We start from the raw sequence: 19,378 nt of genomic DNA, 5'->3' as shown, positions 1-19,378 counted from the left end.
GAACGTGCTGGCCGGTGGTGTAGTGGCACCCACACGGGACATCGGGGCAAGTGGTCCTGGGTTCAAGTCCGGTCGGCTCCTTGCACTCTTTCCATCTGCGGTAGGGTAGGTTGAACGTTGAGCTAGTTACTCGGACTCGTAAAAAACACTGACAAGTGCTGAAGAAATGGCAAGGTTATCGCTTGATGCACCATAAGGCACAGAGCAGATCTGGCTAACTATATGGGAGGGAAGGGTTAGATTGATCTTAGAGTAGGTTAAAAGATCAGCACAACATTGTGGGGTACTGTGCTATCTTCTATGTTCATTAACTGCCCTGGGAGGTATACATGTGCTTCATGTCTCTGCTTCCATGGAGCCTGTGACCTTTAAGCTCAGAGAGAGAGTCACCTCCATAACCACTGAACTTCAACTGAACCTGAATCTTGTTCCTGTGTAATTATCTCAGTAGCATTGGCACTGAAAGTCATCCATCTGTGATATTGGCTCACTATCTCTCCACCTGACCTGTAATTAGCAACGCAAACGACAAAGAAGCAGAACCTCGTTAACCCATTTGATCTGGCCTCACCATGTCACGGGTGTTCAGTTTGTCTTCTCCACCTCTCCACAACCTTCTCTACGAATTCAAACTAGATTTCTGGCATCTTCCCTCTTCCTTTCCAATCCTGAAGAAGGGTCTCACCCCAAAACATCAACTGTTTATTCCTTTCCATAGACACAGCCTGACCGGCTGAGTTTTTCCAGCATTTTGTGTGTGTTGCTTTGGATTTCCAGTATCTGCAGAATCTCTCCTATTTATTGTTAACTTGTTAATTTTATTTATTTACTTAGAGATACAGCATGAAACAGACCCCTTCAGCCCAACAAGCCACAGCATCCAGCACCCCACCTATTTAACCTTAGCCTAGTCACAGGACAATTTACAATGACCTATTAACCTACTAACCACAAACAAAAGAAAATTTGCAGATGCGAGAAATTCAAGGAACGCACACAAAACGCTGAAGGAACTTGGCAGGCCAGGCAGCATCTACAGAAAAAAGTACAGTCAAGTACTAACCAGTTGGTCTTTAGACCATGGGAAGAAACCAGAGCACCTGGAGGAAACCCATGTGGTCACAGCAAGAATGTACAGACTTGCTTGCAGAGGACGCCAGATTTGAGTTCCAGATTTAGACAGTCCAAGCTGTAACACCGCCATGCTTCCCGCTATGCTACTGTGCACTCCACATTCCTAGTTTTGATGAAGGGTAACACACAAAATGCTGAAGGATTTTATCAGGAAGAGTCTTGGACCAAAATGTTAACTGTTCGTTCCTTTCCATAGATGCTGCCTGACCTCCAGCATTTTGTGTGTGTTACCCTGGATTTCCAGCACCTACAGGATCTCCTGTGTGTGAAAAACTTAATATGAACTAGGGAAGTAATCCCCATCTGAGACTAAACTTATAATTCACATCTTCCTCAGAAACATGAGCTCAGCCAGCACAATATAAATAGGTATCTTAAAGATCTGTCCTGTTGTATTTGACACTTCCAGCCTGGAAAGCGACTGATTACCAACTGTAGTCTCTCATAATTTTCAACCCTCAGCTAATGAGGAAAGAATTCAAGTTTGTGCAACGTTGCAGGCCACAACCCTCCATCAGTCCTGATGAAGGATCTCGACCCAAAACGTCAACTATTTATTTCTCTTCATTGATGCTGCCTGACCTGCTGAGTTCCTCCAGCATTGTGTGTGTGTGTTGCTCTGGATTTTCAGCATCTGCAAGATCTCCATTGTTTCTGGTTATAGGTTCTAGACTCCGTTCCATCCTTCCACAGAAGCTGCCTGACCTGCTGAGTGTTACCAGCATTTTCTGCTTCTGCAACCATAGTGACTACAATGGCCAGCACGGTGGCATAGCAGCTCACATAATGCTCGGGATTAAGATCTGGGTTCAATTCCCACCACTGTCTATAAGGAGTTTGTACATTCTCCCCATGACTGTGCAAGTTTCATCTGGGTGCTCTGGTTTCCTCCAATACATCAAAAGTTGACATCACCTACTGTATTATCACAACTTTATGTTTCTTGCAACTGCCTGCAATCTCTCTACAAATCTGCACCTCTAAATCCCAATCCCTTGTCCATTGAGTGATCTATGATATCCTATTAATATGGTTATCCCTTTCTTATTCCACAGTTTCACCTATATGGGGAGTTTAACATCGGAAGGATAGGCAGTTAGGCAGAGGTGATTAAAAAAAAATCAAATCAAATCCTCAGAAAGAGGTGACAAAGGATCAGAAGGTGTGGAATCCTTGTGAGCAGAGTAGAAACTGCAAGGGTAAAAAGACCCAGATGGGAGTTATATCCAGGCACTCGAACGATAGGTGGGACGTGGCTTATAGATTACAATGGGAGAAAGAAAAGTCATGTATAAGGGTAGTGTGAGTATGGTCATGGTGGATTTCAATGTGGAGGTGGACTAGGAAAATCGGGTTGGTGCAGGATCCCAGAAGAGGGAATTTGTAAAATACTTCCAAGGTGACTTTTTAGAGTAGCTTATGGTTGAGCCCACTGGAGAAAAGGAAATTCTGGTTTGGGTGCCATGTAGTGAAACGGACTTGATTAGGGAGCTTAAGGTAAATGAACCCTGAGGAGGCAGTGATCATAATATGATAGAATTCACCTTGCAGTCTGAGAAGATAAAATCAGATATATCAGTACAAGCATTAGAGAGGAGCTGTCCAAAATTGATTGAAAGGAGTCACTCACACAGATGACAGCAGAACAGCAATGGCTGGAGTTTCTGGGAGCAATTTGGAAGGCATGGGGTAGATACATTTCAAAGGTGAAAAAGTTTTCTAATGGGAGAATGAGGCAACCATAGCTGACAAGGGAAGTCAAAGACAGCATAAAAAGAAAAAAAGGCATAGAATATAGCAAAAATTAGTGGGAAGATAAAGGATTAGGAAGCTTTTAAACACCAACAGAAGGCAACTGAAAACCTATAAGGAGAGAAAAGATGAAATATGGAGGTAAACTAACCAATAACATAAAAGAGGATACCAATTTTTTTCAGGTATATGAAGAGTAAAAGAGAGGTGAGAGTAGATATTGGTCCGCTGGAAACTGATACTGCAGAGGTAGTAACTGGGAACAAAGAAATGATGGAGAAACTGAATAAGTATTTTGCAACAGTCTTTACTGTGGATGACACCAGCAGTATGTCAGAAATTCCATATAACAAACTATATCACAATTACAGCACAGAAACAGGCCATCTCAGCCCTTCTAGTCCGTGCTGAACTCTTAGTCTCACCTAGTCCCACCGACCTGCACGCGACCCATAACCCTCCATTCCTTTCCTGTCCACATATCTATCCAATTTAACTTTAAACAACATCGAACCTGCCTCAACCACTTCTGCTGGAAACTCGTTCCACACAGCTACCACTCTCTGAGTAAAGAAGTTCCCCCTCATGTTACCCCTAAACTTTTGCTCTTTAACTCTCAACTCATGTCCTCTTGTTTGAATCTCCCTCACTCTCAATGGAAAAAGCCTATCCACGTCAACTCTATCAATCCCCCTCATAATTTTAAGCACCTCTATTGTCCCCCCTCAACCTTCTATACTCCAAAGAATAAAGACCTAACTTGTTCAACCTTTCTCTGTAACTTAGGAGATGAAACCCAGGCAACATTTTAGTAAATCTCCTCTGTACTCTCTCAATTTTATTGACCTCTTTCCTATAATTCAGTGACCAGAACTGTACACAATACTCCAAATCTGGCCTTACCAATGCCCTATACAATTTCAACATTACATCCCAACTCCTATACTCAATGCTCTGATTAATAAATGCCAGCATACCAAAAGCTTTCTTCACCACTCTATCCACATGAGATTCCACCTTCAGGGAACTATGCACCATTATTCCTAGATCCCTCTGTTCTACAGTATTCTTCAATGCCCTACCATTTATCATGTATGTCCTGTTTTGATTAGTCCTACCAAAATGTAGCACCTCACATTTTTCAGCATTAAACTCCATCTGCCATCTTTCAGCCCGCTCTTCTAACTGGCCTAAATCTCTCTGCAAACTTTGGAAACCTACTTCATTATCCACAACGCCACCTAAATTCGAGTGTGTCAAGGAACAGAAGTGAGTGTACTTGCCTTTACTAAGCAGACGGTGCTTGGAAAGCTGAATGATCTGAAGGTAGATAAGGCATGTGGGCCAGATGGACTACACCCCGTGGTTCAGAAAGAGGTAGCTGAAGAGATTGTGGAGGCATGAGTAATGATCTTTCAAGAATCACTTCTAGAATGGTTCCAGAGGACAGGAAATCGCAAATGTCACTCCACTTTTTAAGAAGGGAGGGAGGCAGAAGAAAGGAAATTATAGGCCATTTAGCCTGAATTCAGTGGTTGGGAAGATGTTGGAGTCCATTATTAAGGATGAGGTTTTGGAGTACTTGGAGGCACATGATAAAAAGCCCATGCATCTGGCCTGGGTGTGAGATTGGTTGCTCTGGGTGTCAAAAGAAGAAGTCAGGGCCCCAAGCAGAGGAGATTCGGTATCCATACAACTGGCCTGTGTGTGAGGTTGGATCACTCTGGGAGCCAAGCTGACTTGAAGAGGTTGAAAGCAGCTTGGGACCGGGTGATGAAATCTGGGCCCAGAGCAAGTTGCTGGGTGGCAAAATCTGGGCCCGGAACGAGTCATTGGGCAGCATGGTTGTAGGCCCAGAGCCTTTCACTGCAGCAGGGTCCTAGTGCGAGGTACGATAAGCTGTTTAGATAACTTAAACCCGGATAGGAGGCCCAGGGACTAACTTAGCTCGCTCTCCGTGATCTTCTCTCCGCTCTGCATGGTGCCAGAGCCTTTTGCTGTTCTGTTGTTTGTTTAGTTTAAGCTCCAACCCAAATAGATTGAAAAGACAGGGTGTCAGTCAGTACGAGAACCGATATCGCACATTCTCCATGGTGGACATCTCCATGGCACTAAGGCTATGAAGACAGCTCAGGTGCTGTGCTCCATGCCCTCTAATATGGCTTTGGACTCCTCTGATGTTAGGATCTGAGGACCCAGGTTTGATTTGGAATGCTGATGCTCACTTCAATCGTTTGCATGATTTTATTTTCCTTCTCTTGCGCATTGAGTGTTGGTCTTTTATTTTTATTTTTATTCTTTTTTTCTTCAATTGGGTTCATTCGGGTTTCTTACCTGTGAGCAAGCAAATCTCAAGTATCTAAGAATGTATATTTATACATTCTTAGATACTTGAATCTTGAAAAGGGCCAAAGTCAGCATGGTTTCCTTAAGGGAAAATCTTGCCTGACTAACCTGTTGGAATTCTTTGAAGAAATAACAGACAGGAAAGACAAAGGAGAGGCAGTGGCTCTTGTTTACTTGGAATTTCAGCAGACCTTTGACAAGGTGTCACACACAAGGCTGCTTAACAAGGTAAGAGCCCATGGTATTACAGGAAAGATATTGGCATGGATAGAAGGTGAAGTATAGCCACTGTCTTGCCTTCTTTATAACTACATCGATGTGTTGGCACCAAGTTAGATCCTCAGAGATCTTGACACCCAGGAACTCCTCAAGCATTTTATGTTTGTTGGTCTGGATCTCTAGCACCTGCAATATCTCTTATGTTTAAGGTTAGCTTTATTGGTGAGATGTACATTAAAACATTGAAACTTACAGTGAAAAGTATCATTTTGCATCTACCACCAGAACAGCTTGAGGCTTCCACCACCAAAATAGCATGCATAGAACTTACTAACCATAACCCTCACCCCAACCTTTGGCGTGTGGGAGGAACCACCTGGCTGCTCAGCCCTTAAGCCCATGCTAACCAAGATACTCAAATCCACTGTGTCCATCCATTATGCTGCCTGACCTGCTGAGTTCTTCTAGCATTTTGTGTGTGTTGCTATAATCCTATTTGTCTGAATTTGGCCCATATCCCCTCTAAACCTTTTGTATCCATGTGAGTCTCCTTCAAAGACTCTACAACTCATGTTCTTAGTATTATTTATTCATTTTATTATTATTATTATTATTATTTTTGTTGTAATATCTGTTCTTTTTTGTATTTGCACAGTTTGTACATTTTTGCCCGTTGATTATTTGTCTGTCTTTGTGTGCAGTTTCTCGTTGATTCTATTGTATTTCTTTGTTCTACTGTGAATGCCTGCAAGAAAATGTATCTCAGAATAGTATATGGTGACATAGTCAAAGTCATACTTTATTAATCCCGGGGGAAATTGGTTTTCGTTACGGTTGCTCCATAAATAATAAATAGTAATAGAACCATAAATAGTTAAATAGTAATATGTAAATTATGCCAGTAAATTACGAAATAAGTCCAGGACCAGCCTATTGGCTCAGGGTATCTGACCCTCCAAGGGAGGAGTTGTAAAGTTTGATGGCCACAGGTAGGAATGACTTCCTATGACGCTCAGTGCTGCATCTCGGTGGAATGAGATACTTTGATACTTTGATAATAAATTTACTCTGAACTTTGAACAGCACAGGAAGAGTCATCCAGCACAGAGTCAATCCCTTCTGCCTATCTCGCCAGTGCCTACCTGAGCTTGTCCTGTTTGCCTGTGTTTGGCCTATATCCCTCTGAAGCTTTTCTTATCCATGTACCTGGTGTATTTCATTCTTAGCAGTGATCATAAAGAATATAAAGGCAAGGATATAATGCTGAGGCACTGGTGAGGCCTCACTTGGAGTATTGAGAGCAGTTTTGGACTCCTTATCTATGAAAGGATGCGCTGACACTGGAGAGGGTTCAAAGGGAGTTCATGAAGGTGATTCTGGGATTGAACAGTTTGTCATATGAGGAGCATTTTGTTGGCTCTGGGCATCTACACACTGAAATTCAGAAAAATGAAGGGTGACCTCATGTCACCTCTATCGAAAGTTGAAAGGCCTGAATAGACTGGATGTGGAAAGGATATTTCCTATGGTGGGTGACTCTTAAGGCCAGAGGACATAGCCTCAGAGGACAGGGGCATCTTTCCAGAAAAGAGCTGTGCAGGAATTTCTTTAGCCAGGAAGTAGTGAATCTGAGGAATTCGTTGCCACAGGCAGCTGTGGAGGCCAAATCTTTATGTATACTTAAGGCAGGGGTTGATAGATTCTTGACTGGTCAGGCATGAAGGGATACCAGGAAAAGGGAGGAGACTGGGGCTGAGAGGGTAAATAGATCAGCAATAATGAAATGGCAGAGCAGATGCAAAGGGCGAAATGGCCTAATCCTGTTCTTCTATCTTATGGTCTTAATATAAATGCAAGCACTACAGAGATTTTAAACATTGGAAGGACCATTTAGAGACAGATCCAAAGTACTTTAATGTGTTTCATTTCCAGATTTATTCGCCACAGAAGTGGACCTTCAGGCTAGGATTGGGCTGAAAGAACAGCAATAATCAAACAGAAGATTAAAATAGATCGGGGGTTTGTGTGCTTAAACCCCTGATATTAGGAATTCATTGCCAGAGGTGATGGTGTAATGAAAAATCTGATTGGATGGACAGGGAATGCAGTGTGGTTTTGTCTGAGGTAAATTAGATTGAAAAAGAACAGGGTATTTAATTAGAGGTCATTTCACCAGGTCACCTCATAATCCAGATGTTTTGAATTAAAAAGGATGCAGGCATAGAGACATAAAGCCATAGACTTCTTTGATGAATATTAAACGCTTCCAGCAGGATTGCTGGAATATTCCAGAATATTTCCATTGTTTCTTTCTCATCCTGTTAATGCTGCTTCAGTCACATACTGGATAGCTTGCAGTAGATGGAGTATGGCGTGTGTATATGAGACAGAGAGACCTGCTTTTCTATCGTGCCTTTCACAGCTGTAGGGAACATAGAGGAGGCTTGGTCAAAAAGCAGAGCAGCGGAGATGACTTGCACTCTTGGGGCGCCATGTAGTATAGCGGTTAGTGTGACGCTCGGAGCGCCAGAGTGTGGAGTTCAATTCCAGTGTCATTTGTCACTTGTCCCTGTGAATGTGTGGGTTTCCTCCGGGTGCTCCGGTTTCCACCCACAATCCAGAGACGTACCGGTTGGTAGGTTAATTTGTCACTGTAAATTGTTCTGTGATTTGTTCATTCATTATGTGCCACATTGTATGACGTGGGCGATCAATGTCTTTGATTGTTCTTGATTGTGCTTGGCAAATTTTCCTACAGAAGTGGTTTGCCATTTTCTACAGAAGGAGGTTAGCTGGAAGGAGATAGGTGAAGGCAGGTGGGTGGGAAAGGTCAGGGGCTGGAGAACAAAGGATCTGGTAGAGGAGAGGAAAAAGAGAAGAAGGAGGGTACCCGGGGAAGAAATAGGCACCCTGACCTTTCACTTCCTCTTATCTACCTATTACTTCCCCCTGGGTCCCCTCCTTCCCTTTCTCCAAAGGTTCACTCTCCTCTCCTTTCAGAGTCCTTCCTCTCCAGCTCTTGACCTTTCCCACCCACCTGGCTTCACCCATCACCTCCCACCTAGTCTCCTTCCCCCCCCCCCACCCCTCAACCTTTTTATTCTGGCATCTTCCCCATTCCATCTCAGTCCTGAAAAAGGGTCTCAGCCCAAAATGTCAACTATTTACTCTCTTCCATAGATGCTGCCTGACCTGCTGCATTGCTCCTGTGTCCTGCTTGTGTTGCTGGATTTCCAGCATCTGCAGATTTTCTTGTGTTCTTAGTTTGCAAACTTATCAATTAACCTTGACTCTGGAAGTGTTCCCCTCTACGTTCTGCTCTTGGACCCTTGCTCTTTGTGATTTTTCTAAATGACTTGTATGATTAAGTAGAAGGGTGGAAGAGTGGGCTACTAAGTTTTCAGATGACTCAGAGGTTGGCGGTGTTGTGCACAGTGTCACAGGTTACGACGGGACATCAACAGAGTTGGGCTGAGAAGTGGCAGGTGGAGTTCATTCCAGAAAAAGTGTGAAGTGATTCACTTTGGAAGATCAAACTGGAAGGCAGAACACAAGGCTAATGGCAGGATTCTTAGCAGTGTGGTGAGACAGAATGGTTTTGGGGTGCAGATCCACAGATCCCTCAAAATTGCTGTGCAAGTTGATAAGGTGGTTAAGGAGGTGTATGGTATGTTGGCCGTTGTCAGTTGGGGATTGAGTTCAGGAACCACAAGGTAACGTTGCAGCTCTATAAAACCCTGGTTAGATCACAGCTGGAGTATTCTGTTCACTTCTGGCTGCCTCATTATGAAAAGAATGTTCAAGCAGTGTTACAGGATGCATGTCTTATGAGGTTAGGTTGAGCGAGCTTGGGCTTCTCTCTTTGGAGCGAAGGAGGGTGAGAGGTGACTTGATAGAGATGTACAAGATGATAAGAGGCATTGATTGAGAGGAACAGCTGGGCCTTTTTCCCAGGGCAGAAATGGCCAATACCAGAGGGCATCTGCTTAAGGTGAGTGGAGGAACATTTAGGGGAAGTGTCAGAGGTAGGTGTTTTACACAGAGTGGTGGGGATGGTGGTGGAAGCTGATACAATTCAGGTGTTTGGAAGACTCTTAGATAGACCATGGGGTTAGATAAATGGTGGTTTATGGGCTGTATAGGAGGGGAGGGTTAGATTGATCTTGGGGCAGATTAAGAGGTCAGCATAACATTGTGGGTCTAAAGGTCTTTATTGTGCTGTTCTGCTCAATGTTCTATGTTCTAAAACTGCTCCTTAACCCTGGTTGCATCACTGTCTGAATGGAGGTCGCGATGTAATGGTGCAGCTCTGTAAAACTCTGGTTAGGCCACACTTGGAGTACTATGTCCAGTTCTGGTCACCTCACTATAGGAAAGATGTGGAAGGGTACAGAGGAGATTTACCAGGATGCTGCCTGGTTTAGAGAGTATGGATTATGATCAGAGATTAAGAGAGCTAGGGCTTTACTCTTTGGAGAGAAGGAGGATGAGAGGAGACATGATAGAGGTGTACAAGATATTAAGAGGAATAGATAGAGTGGATAGCCAGCGCCTCTTCCCCAGGGCACCACTGCTCAATACAAGAGGACATGGCTTTAAGGTAAGGGGTGGGAAGTTCAAGGGGGATATTAGAGGAAGGTTTTTTACTTAGAGAGTGGTTGGTGCGTGGAATGCACTGCCTGAGTCAGTGGTGGAGGCAGATACACTAGTGAAGTTTAAGAGACTACTAGACAGGTATATGGAGGAATTTAAGGTGGGGGGGTTATATGGGAGGCAGGATTTGAGGGTCGGCACAACATTGTGGGCCGAAGGGCCTGTAATGTGCTGTACTATTCTATGTTCTATGTTCTATGAGGGGCCACTGCACAGGATTGGAAAAAGCTGCAGAAAGTTGTAATCTCAGCCAGATCCATCATGAGCACTTGCCCACTGCCCCCCACCCCCTGCATCTGGGATACCTTCAAAAGTCGATGCCCCAAAAAGGCAGCTCCATCATTACGGACCCCCATCACCCAGGGCAAGTCCTCTTCTCATTGCCACCATCAGGGAGGAGGTACAGGAGCCTGAAGACACACACTCTCATTTCAGGAACTTTGCCATCAGAATTCTGAGTGGACAATAAATCCATGTACACTAACTCGGCATTTTTTTCTTATTTTGCTCTCTTTTTGCACTACTTGTTTAATTCAATTTGTTACATACAGCATCTTTTCATATTGTAATGTGTAGCATTTTATTATCAAGTATTTGCAATGTATTGCTGCCGCAAAATAACAAATTTTATGACATATGCCCGTGATATTAATCCTGATTCCATTCTATATTCTACATCCTATATGATTGTGACCATCTCCATGGGCTGGAGCTTGCTGGTGAAACTAAGTGGTAAATGTCTGGGATTTGCTCTAGGCGTCCGGACATTATTGGATCGACTCTGCTGCCATTGTCCAGACTGTGCTCCATATCTGAGGTCTGGTAGCTGCCCTCTCACTTCCTCAATTCCTCATGCTCTTCCTGATGAACCTACTCCCATGACCTGTGCTGACTTAGAATGGGTGCAGGAACGCCCTAACTGTTTCAGGGTGATGACCGCATCCAGTTTAGCATGAGGTCCAATTTACACATAGTGGCCACTTTATTCAATACCTCCTGTACCTAATAAAGTGACCGGTGAGTGTATGTTTATGGTCTTCAGCTGCTGCAGCCCATCCACTTTAAGGTTCGACATGGTGTGTGTTTGAAAATGCTCTTCTACATACCACTGTCGTAGCCCGTGTTTATTTGAGTTACTGTCACCTTGAGCCAATCCGGCCATTCTCCTCTGAACTCTCTCATCCACAAGGCGTTTCCGCCAACAGAACTGTCACTCACCGGATTTTTTTTTTTGTTTCTCACACCATTCCCTGTAAACTCTAGATATTCTGTATGAAAATCGCAGGAGATCAGCAGTTTCTGAGATACTCAAACCACCCCAACTGGCATCAACAATCATTCAACGGTGAAAATCACTTAGATTGCATTTCTTCCCCATTATGATGTTTGGTCTGAATGACAACTGAACCTCATGACCATGTTGGCAAGCTTTTATGCACTGAGATGCTGAACATAATTAGCTGATAAGATAATTGCATTAACGAGCAGGTGTACCTAATAAAGTGGCCACTGTGGGTATATGTCTTTAAATTAATTGTATTTGCTGTACTGATATTAATTATGTAAAGGCATTTCAAGTGATTTATTCCTTTTAATTATTTTTGATTACAATTTTAATTGATTCATTCATATTTAATAGGTTGGGAATGTATTTGGCTACCAGTGACAATCAGAAATATTTCAAGTATTTGACATACAGCATTGTGGTGGGAATGTATGAAAGTGGCTGACCCGGATTTTGTGGGTGGGATTTGTTCTAGCTCTGTAACATACAGAGGTTTTCACCAGTTTGGATCAAGACTTGATTTCCTTATTCATATTGTTGAAACTGCACAGAAACAGGCCCTTTGGCCCATCTAGTCCAGACCATGATCACCCATGTCATCCGACATGGCACATAATTGTTATGATGATTAATCTAGGGCGCCAATGTAGTGTAGCTGTTAGCGCGATGCTGTTACAGCTCAGGGTGTCAGAATTTGGAGTTCAATTCCAGTGTCCTCTGTAAGCAAGTTTGTACGTTTTTACCGTGGGCACATGGCCAAGTGGTTAAGGCATTGGACTAGCGACCTGAAGGTCGTGAGTTCGAGCCGCAGCCGAGGGAACGTGTTGTGTCCTTGAGCAAGGCACTTAATCACATATTGCTCTGCGACGACACTGGTGCCAAGCTGTATGTGTCCTAATGCCCTTCCCTTGGAGAGGGGAGACTTCCAGCATGGGCAATTGCTGGTCTTCCATACAACCTTGCCCAGGCCTGCACCCTGGAGAGTGAAGACTCTCCATGGCCTCGCAAGACTAACGGATGCCTTTACTATGTTTTTACTGTGTGTGCGGAATTCTTGCTGCTCTGATTTTCTCCCTCACGCTCGTGGGTCGCTGGGCGGCATGTCCAGAAGGGCCTGTTCCGTGCTGTATCTCTAAATAAATGTTAAATGATTACCCTCTCACACTAACGCTATGATATAAATGCAAGCTTATTATTGAGGACAAGAGGTATTGTAGGAAATTTGTTAATGTTCAGGAATGTAATTGGGAAAGACAATATATTTTGTGTTTTTCCACACCCTAGAGCTGCCTCCACCACCAGTCCCCCCTCCCGCCATCAAATCTCCCAACATCCAGACAAAGACCCAACTGGAGTCCTGGCACTCGGTGGTGCCGAGGCCCCACGGAGCGGAGCAGAAGGCAGAGCGAGCCGGCGACAGGAAAGCAGGAGGCCACCGAGGGAGGGAGGGCGGCGAGCCCCAGCACCTGGCGGAAGGCCGCCTGAACCCAGGAGAGTGCCGGGAACCCCCGGAGCACTGGCCAAACGAGGCCCACGGAGCCAGGCAGCGTCTGAACAAGGCCGGCAAGCGTGAGAGCTCCCAAGCCAAAGCACGGCTTCCTCAAGGTAAGGGCTAGAACGTCGTCCCTGTCATAGCAGCCTCTCTTCTCTGTAACACAGAACACACAACATAGCGGTGACACTGTGGTTAGCGGAACAGCTTACAGTGGCAGTGATCAGCGTTCAATTCCCGCCATTGTCCGTAATGAGTTTGTAACCACTATGATTCACTGTGACCACGTGGATTTCCTCTGGAAGCTCTGCTTTTCTCCCACATTCCAAAGGTGTACGGGTAGTAAGTTGCGGGCAGGCTGTGTTGGCCCTGGAAGCATGGTGACATTTGTGGACTGACCCCAGCACATCTCGGACTGTGTTAGTTGCTGATGCAAACAACACACTTCACTGTATGTCTCAGCGTTTCAATGTACATGTGACAAGTAACGCTAATCTTTATCTTTAATCTTTAGAACACATAGTGTAGAACACTGAACATAAAACGTTGGATAAAGAGCATAGAACGTTACAGCATAGGAACATAGTGTTGTTCCAAACTGATTAAGCTAATGACACCTGCACAAGGACCACATACCTCCTTTCTCAATATATTCATGTGCCTATTTATGATCCTCTTAAATACCTCTATGCTTTCTCCTCTCCATTGGAATCTCTGCTCTCCAAAATGCTCTCTCCTCTCTACACTGGTCCAACATCTCTATAATCCTCTCTCCTCTCCATAACACTCCTTCCATAATGCTCTCAACTCCCTGAAATGGCCCCACCATTAGTTTGGGTTTGGGTGAACAGGGGTCAATAGGTAAGTCTTTGGAGCTGTGGCAATTTCCAAAGATTTCCAAGGGTCACGGGAGATGAAGAGTTAAAATTCCCATCCAAGGCACCACGTGAAGAAGGGCAATGGTTAACCATTTCATGCCTGTTCTGTCAGAGTGTTAAGTAATGGGAATGCATGTCTGGTGAGAGCCCTGGGTTTAACCATTGGTCAGGCCCCTTGTCTAAGAAAAGAATGTGCTGGCATTGGAGAGGATTCAGAGAAGGTTCATGAGCATGATCCTAGGAATGAAAGGGTTAACATGTGAGGAGCATTTTAACAGGAGTTTAGAAGAATGAGGGGGTCATCTCATTGAACCCTGTCAAGTATTGAAAGTCCTAGATAGAGTGGATGTGGAGAGAAAGTTTTCTAAACTGGGGGTGTCTTTAGAACAGAGATGAGGAGGAATTTCTTCAGCTGGATGGTGGTGAATCTGTAAAATTCATTGCCGCAGATGGCTGTGGAGGCCAGGTCACTGAGTATACTTGAAGTTTCTTAATCAGTAAGGGCATCAAGGGTTACAGGAAGAGGGCAAAGAAAAGGGTTGAGAGGGATAGTAGATCAGCCATGATGGAATGGCAGATCAGACTAGATGGGCCGAATAGTCTGTCTTATGGGCTTAACTTCCCCGTGTCGTGCAGGTGTGGAGGATGTCCTTCCCTACAGCCGCCCGACGTTTCCATCGGCGCAGAACCCCCGGGAGCCCAGCTCCTCCAGCTCCGTGTCATCGAGAGGGTCCGGCGGACGGCGTAGAGGAGAGCAGATGGTGCCGGGGACTGCCCCGGCCTCATCCCGTCGGCTGGCATCCGAAGCTGGTCTGCTGGAGATGGGAATGCCCGAGTGCGAAGAGGAAGAGTTCGAGGTGAATTCTGGGGGCACGGGGGTGGTGGTGGTGGGGGGGGGGGAACAGGTGAAGTTGGTGGGGTGCAGTCATAGAATTCACAGTTAGATCCTCCAGAGGATTGTTTTCGGGGCGGAAATTGTGGAGGTGGGGGATCCGAGCATCGCTAACTTGCTCAGGATTTATACTGAAATTCACTTCCCTTTGAGGAAGTGACAATGACCCACGTTTATCTATTCATGTAGAGATACAGCACTATGTAGATCCTTCCAGCTCAATGAACCATGCCATCCAGAAACCCCCCTGTAATTTAACCCAGGCCTAATCACAGGACAATTTAGAATAACCAATAAAGCTACTAACCGGAACATCTTTGAAGTGTGGGAGATGAAGAGAGCACCCGGAGAAAACCCTTGGTTTCACCAGGAGGAAAGTACAAATTCCTTATTGAGGGCGCCGAAACTGAACTCTGAACTCACATGCCCGATCTGTAATAGCTTTGCGCTAACCACTACACTACCGCGGTGTCCTAAAGAGATCCCTTCCCTTCTTGACCTTCTGCTGTCTTTTTAGAGAAGGTGCTCCTGTGCTGGTGTTTCGGTAGAGTCATGTACTGGGGAGAGAATTTTTGGGATTTTAGATCCAGTAATGAAGGGAAGGCGATGCACTTCCAAGCGGTAACAAAGTGTGACTTGGAGGGCAGATGGAAAGTGTCATTTTCCCTTACAGCTGATTCCCTTCCACGAGGGAGTTATGATTTGTAACTTCAAAACATTAAACTAATTCAAAGGAAGACACAGGAGTCTGAAATGTGAGTCTATCTTCGTGTTTACTTCAAGCGAGGTGCACTGGTATCACATGGTAAAGTGATGCCATTAATGTATTTATACATATAAACCACAATGAATTATTTAACTGAACAAAAATGCTTAATCAAGCAATATATATATATACACAAGATTACTCAAATGTTACTGAAGATAATAAATACAAAACAGATGGTCCACATTCGGACACGTAATGGAGATAGAGGAACTCAACAAGTCAGATAGCATCTATGGGGGAGATAGACAGTCAAGGTTTGGGGACTAGACCCTTTATAGATAAATAAAGGATTAGCTTTATTTGTCAAACATACATCAAAGTACGCGGTGAAATGCCTTGTTTGTGTCAATTCAGATCTGCGAGGATTGTGCTGGGGGCTTCCTCCACAAACGTAACATGCCCATAACTCCCTAACTCTAACCTGAGTGGAAGAAGCCAGAGCACCCAGAGGAAACGCAGGCGGTCACAGGGAGAATTTGTTAACCCCTTCCAGACAGCGGCGGGTATCGAACCCCACCACTGGCCTTGTAAAGTGATTGTGCTAACCACTACACTGCCGTGCCACCCTAATCATCAGGGGTAGAAGGGTAAAGGTGAGGGGGAGCCAGTGCTACAGAGGGAAATGGGCAGTCAGTGTTTCAATATGAGATGTTCCGGGTACAAAGGTTAATTCCCGGGATGGCGGGACTGTCATATGTCGAAAGATTGGAGCAACTGGGCTTGTTGAATTTAGAAGGCTGAGAGGGGATCTTATCGAAACATATAAGATTATTAAGGGATTGGACACGCTGGAGGCAGGAAGCTGTTGATTGAGTCCAGAACCAGAGGCCACAGTTTAAGAATAGGGGGTAAGCCATTTAGAACGGAGTTGCGGAAAAACTTTTTCACCCAGAGAGTGGTGGATATGTGGAATGCTCTGCCCCAGAAGGCTGTGGAGGACAAGTCTCTGGATGCTTTCAAGAAAGAGATGGATAGAGCTCTTAAAGATAGTGGAATGAAAGGTTATGGGGATAAGGCAGGAACTGGATACAGATTGTGGATGATCAGCCATGATCACAGTGAATGGTGGTGCTGGCTCGAAGGGCCGATTGGCCTACTCCTGCACCTATTGTCTATTGTCTATTGTCAAAGATACTGCCCGAACAACTGAGTTACTCCAGTATTTTGTGTTTTGCTGCTCTAGGTTTCAGCTCTTGTCTCTTCTGTCTCTGACTATTTCTATCAGAATCAGGTTTAATATCATCGGCATACATCATGAATCTTTTTGATCTGCAGCAGCAGTACATAATAATTTTTTTTTGTGTGCCATACTCTGCCAGAGCCTTGGTGACCACTTTTCAAGTGGTTGTCTTGGAGGAAAGATTCTGTGAGTGGTCCCCCACGTCCTTCTCACAGCGCAGTTTTTTTTTACAAGGCCGAGTTGCGAGCTCGGCACTCAACCCGGCACGGATGGAAAGCGTGCCTGGGAGCGGCCTGACTGGATTCGAACTCGGGAGTCCGGCGCTGATGTCACTGTGCCACCAGCCGGCCCATACATAATAATAAAAAGTATAAATTACAATAAGAACTGTATGTTAAAAATTCAATTAAATATGTGGTGCAAAAAGAGAGCAAAAATAAAGAAAAAAAAATTGAGGAAGTGTTCATGGATTCATTGTCCATTTAGAAATCTAATGGTGGAGGGGAAGAAGCTGCTCCTAAAACTTTGAGTGTGTGTCTTTGGGCTCCTGTACCTCCTCCCTGATGGTAGCAATGTTCTGGATGATGGGGGTCCTTAATGTTGGATGCTGCCTGTCTGAGGCATCGCCTTTTGAAGGTGTCCTCGAAGTTGGGGAGGTTAGTGGCCATGATGGAGCTGACTGAGTTTACAACTTTCTGCAGCTTTTTCCAAATCTGTGCAGTAGTCCTTCCATACCAGATGGTATGATTCATTTCCACCATTGGCAAGCTATTGCATTTGAAATGGAGCTGATGAGGAGAGAGGTAAAAAAAATGAATAAGAGAAACAAAATATTGGTGCTTTTGGTTGCTGACTCCTTGTTCTTCCCTCCACAGGATATGGAAAACTAAAGGAAAGAAGATAATTTCAGGCAATTAACTCCGATCAGACTCTGGAGAGCTCTATGCCAGTTTTTGTAAAACTCCTTACCCGTGGAAGATATTTGATGCCAGATGTAATGTCTGGTTCAATGAGGGGATTCTGTAAATTATAAATGTTTGCATCATCTTGATTGACCACATCAATTAAGTTTTTTGTTTTTTTTTTCATTTGACTTTTGAATCTTTTGTTTTGAGAGGGGGGAGGTTGGGATGAACTTAGCTTTCAATTGTAACTTATACCTGTCAACTTTTCTATAGTTCATTGAAAACAGAAAGCTAAAATAGGGTGATTCATATTGTAAATACATATTGGAGTTCTTTGTCACACCCTGTCAGTCCAACAACCTCCCATTGGCCCTGTTGTATATAAGTAACATGTTCTATCAACACCCTCCAAAGAATGGCTGTTTTGGCAAAAAAGTGGAATTGTTTTTAATAATATATATAATTGTTTTTTTTGTGTCGTTGTAATGCACTGTTTAATTTTTTTTTTAATTTCTTGGTTTCAAAAGCACAATCACTAAACTTTATAATTTGGAAAGAAAAAAAACATTTTTAATGGTTTAATCTCCGACATCTTAGTGGAGTATTACGTGTGACAGAGGGGAAGCAAAATGGAGAAATGTCTTGAGTTTTTTTGCCATCTGAGATTGAGATGATGGTTTTTTTTTATTGGGGGAGTGAGGGAGGGATCAGGATGATTGGTGGGGAACTCTCGGGAGGGGTTGAGAGGAATCTGCACACTTGCGCAGAAGCGAGTGGAAGAGTCAATCCTTTAGTTCACCTCTCTCTAGTAAGAAGAAAAAAAATATTTCTTGCCAAGGTGAAGAATGGAGATGGGACCTGTGGTAGTTTACAAAGATACAAAGACTTTCTGATCTGCATAGATCCGGTTCCATCTCCGCAGCTGCAAATCCGACTTAATAAAAGTACAGTACCTTGTTATGCTTGCTGATGCAACTTACACAAGTACCTCTGGCCTCCGGACTGACTGTTGTCTGTGCTGATGAGGGCACAGATGCTGAAACTGGGTTCTGATTGGAAGAAGCTTACTTAACACTTCAATCAACAAGGATGCCTTCCTTTATAGGAAAACATTCAGAACGACCACCCTTAGACGCCTCCCGAATCTACTGTGATGACCCGCGTTACCGGACGGATGGTTCAAGTTGAACTTCTTGTCAACCACTCGTGTGGTTACCAAGGGCAACAGTGTATTGTGCTAAGACAACTTGTCTTCATTGTCTTGGTATTTTTTATGTAAGAATTCCTTTCTGTAGTCATGAATTTACATATTTGAGGATTTAATAACCCTAAACGTATAATTTCCCTGCCACATTATTTATTAAAAATTCTCCTCAAGATCACAAACACGATCCATTGTGTCAGAGACTTTTCTGTAAGAAAAGCAGAATATTGATCATGATTGTTCCTTGGAATAAAACTTTCAATTTGTGCAAGAAATACAAAGAGCACTGGAGGAGTTCCAGAGTCCAAGTTGCATCTGCAGAGAGAAAGGGATTGTGAACATTGCATGTTGAGACCATAGTCCTGGTGCAGGGTTAGGACTCGAAGCATTGACATTTCCTTTCTCCCCACAGACGCTGCTCAGCCTGCTGAGTTCCTCCAGCTGGTAGTTTGATGCTCCAGATTCCAGCATCTGCACTCTCTTGTGCCTCAGTCTTAATTTGAGCAAGATTGTTGTCCTGTAAGGAGACAATGTAAGATTGATAGGAGACCATTCATCTCTTTGCACCTGTTCCACCATTCACTTCCATCAAGGCTGAACAGGACCTTAAGAACACTTACCTATTTTTTCTTCATTCAAGTTCAAGTTTATTGTCATTTGATTGTACCT

The 19,378-nt window shown here is 44.1% G+C and overlaps 1 protein-coding gene across 10 annotated transcripts in view; it reads left to right on the top strand.

Moving 5' to 3' along the window:
* The window catches only part of robo1 (roundabout, axon guidance receptor, homolog 1 (Drosophila)), a 708,427-nt gene extending 689,531 nt beyond the window's left edge, over window positions 1–18,896 (top strand). For 9 of the 10 annotated variants that reach the window (XM_063050245.1, XM_063050243.1, XM_063050241.1 and 6 more), the window contains 3 exons: window positions 12,674–12,994; window positions 14,396–14,616; window positions 17,476–18,896. In XM_063050245.1, the coding sequence (XP_062906315.1) occupies window positions 12,674–12,994; window positions 14,396–14,616; window positions 17,476–17,490 (557 nt within the window). In that variant the 3' untranslated portion in view covers window positions 17,491–18,896. The remainder of the gene's footprint in view (window positions 1–12,673; window positions 12,995–14,395; window positions 14,617–17,475) is intronic. The other variant, XM_063050247.1, reaches the window with a different exon arrangement.
* Window positions 18,897–19,378: the final 482 nt, after the last annotated feature.

This window comes from Mobula hypostoma, chromosome 6 (genome assembly GCF_963921235.1).
Source record: "Mobula hypostoma chromosome 6, sMobHyp1.1, whole genome shotgun sequence".
In the NCBI taxonomy this organism is placed as follows: domain Eukaryota; kingdom Metazoa; phylum Chordata; class Chondrichthyes; order Myliobatiformes; family Myliobatidae; genus Mobula; species Mobula hypostoma.
The sequence above is the reverse complement of the archived record's forward strand: the minus strand, read 5'-3'. Positions and strand labels throughout refer to the sequence as shown.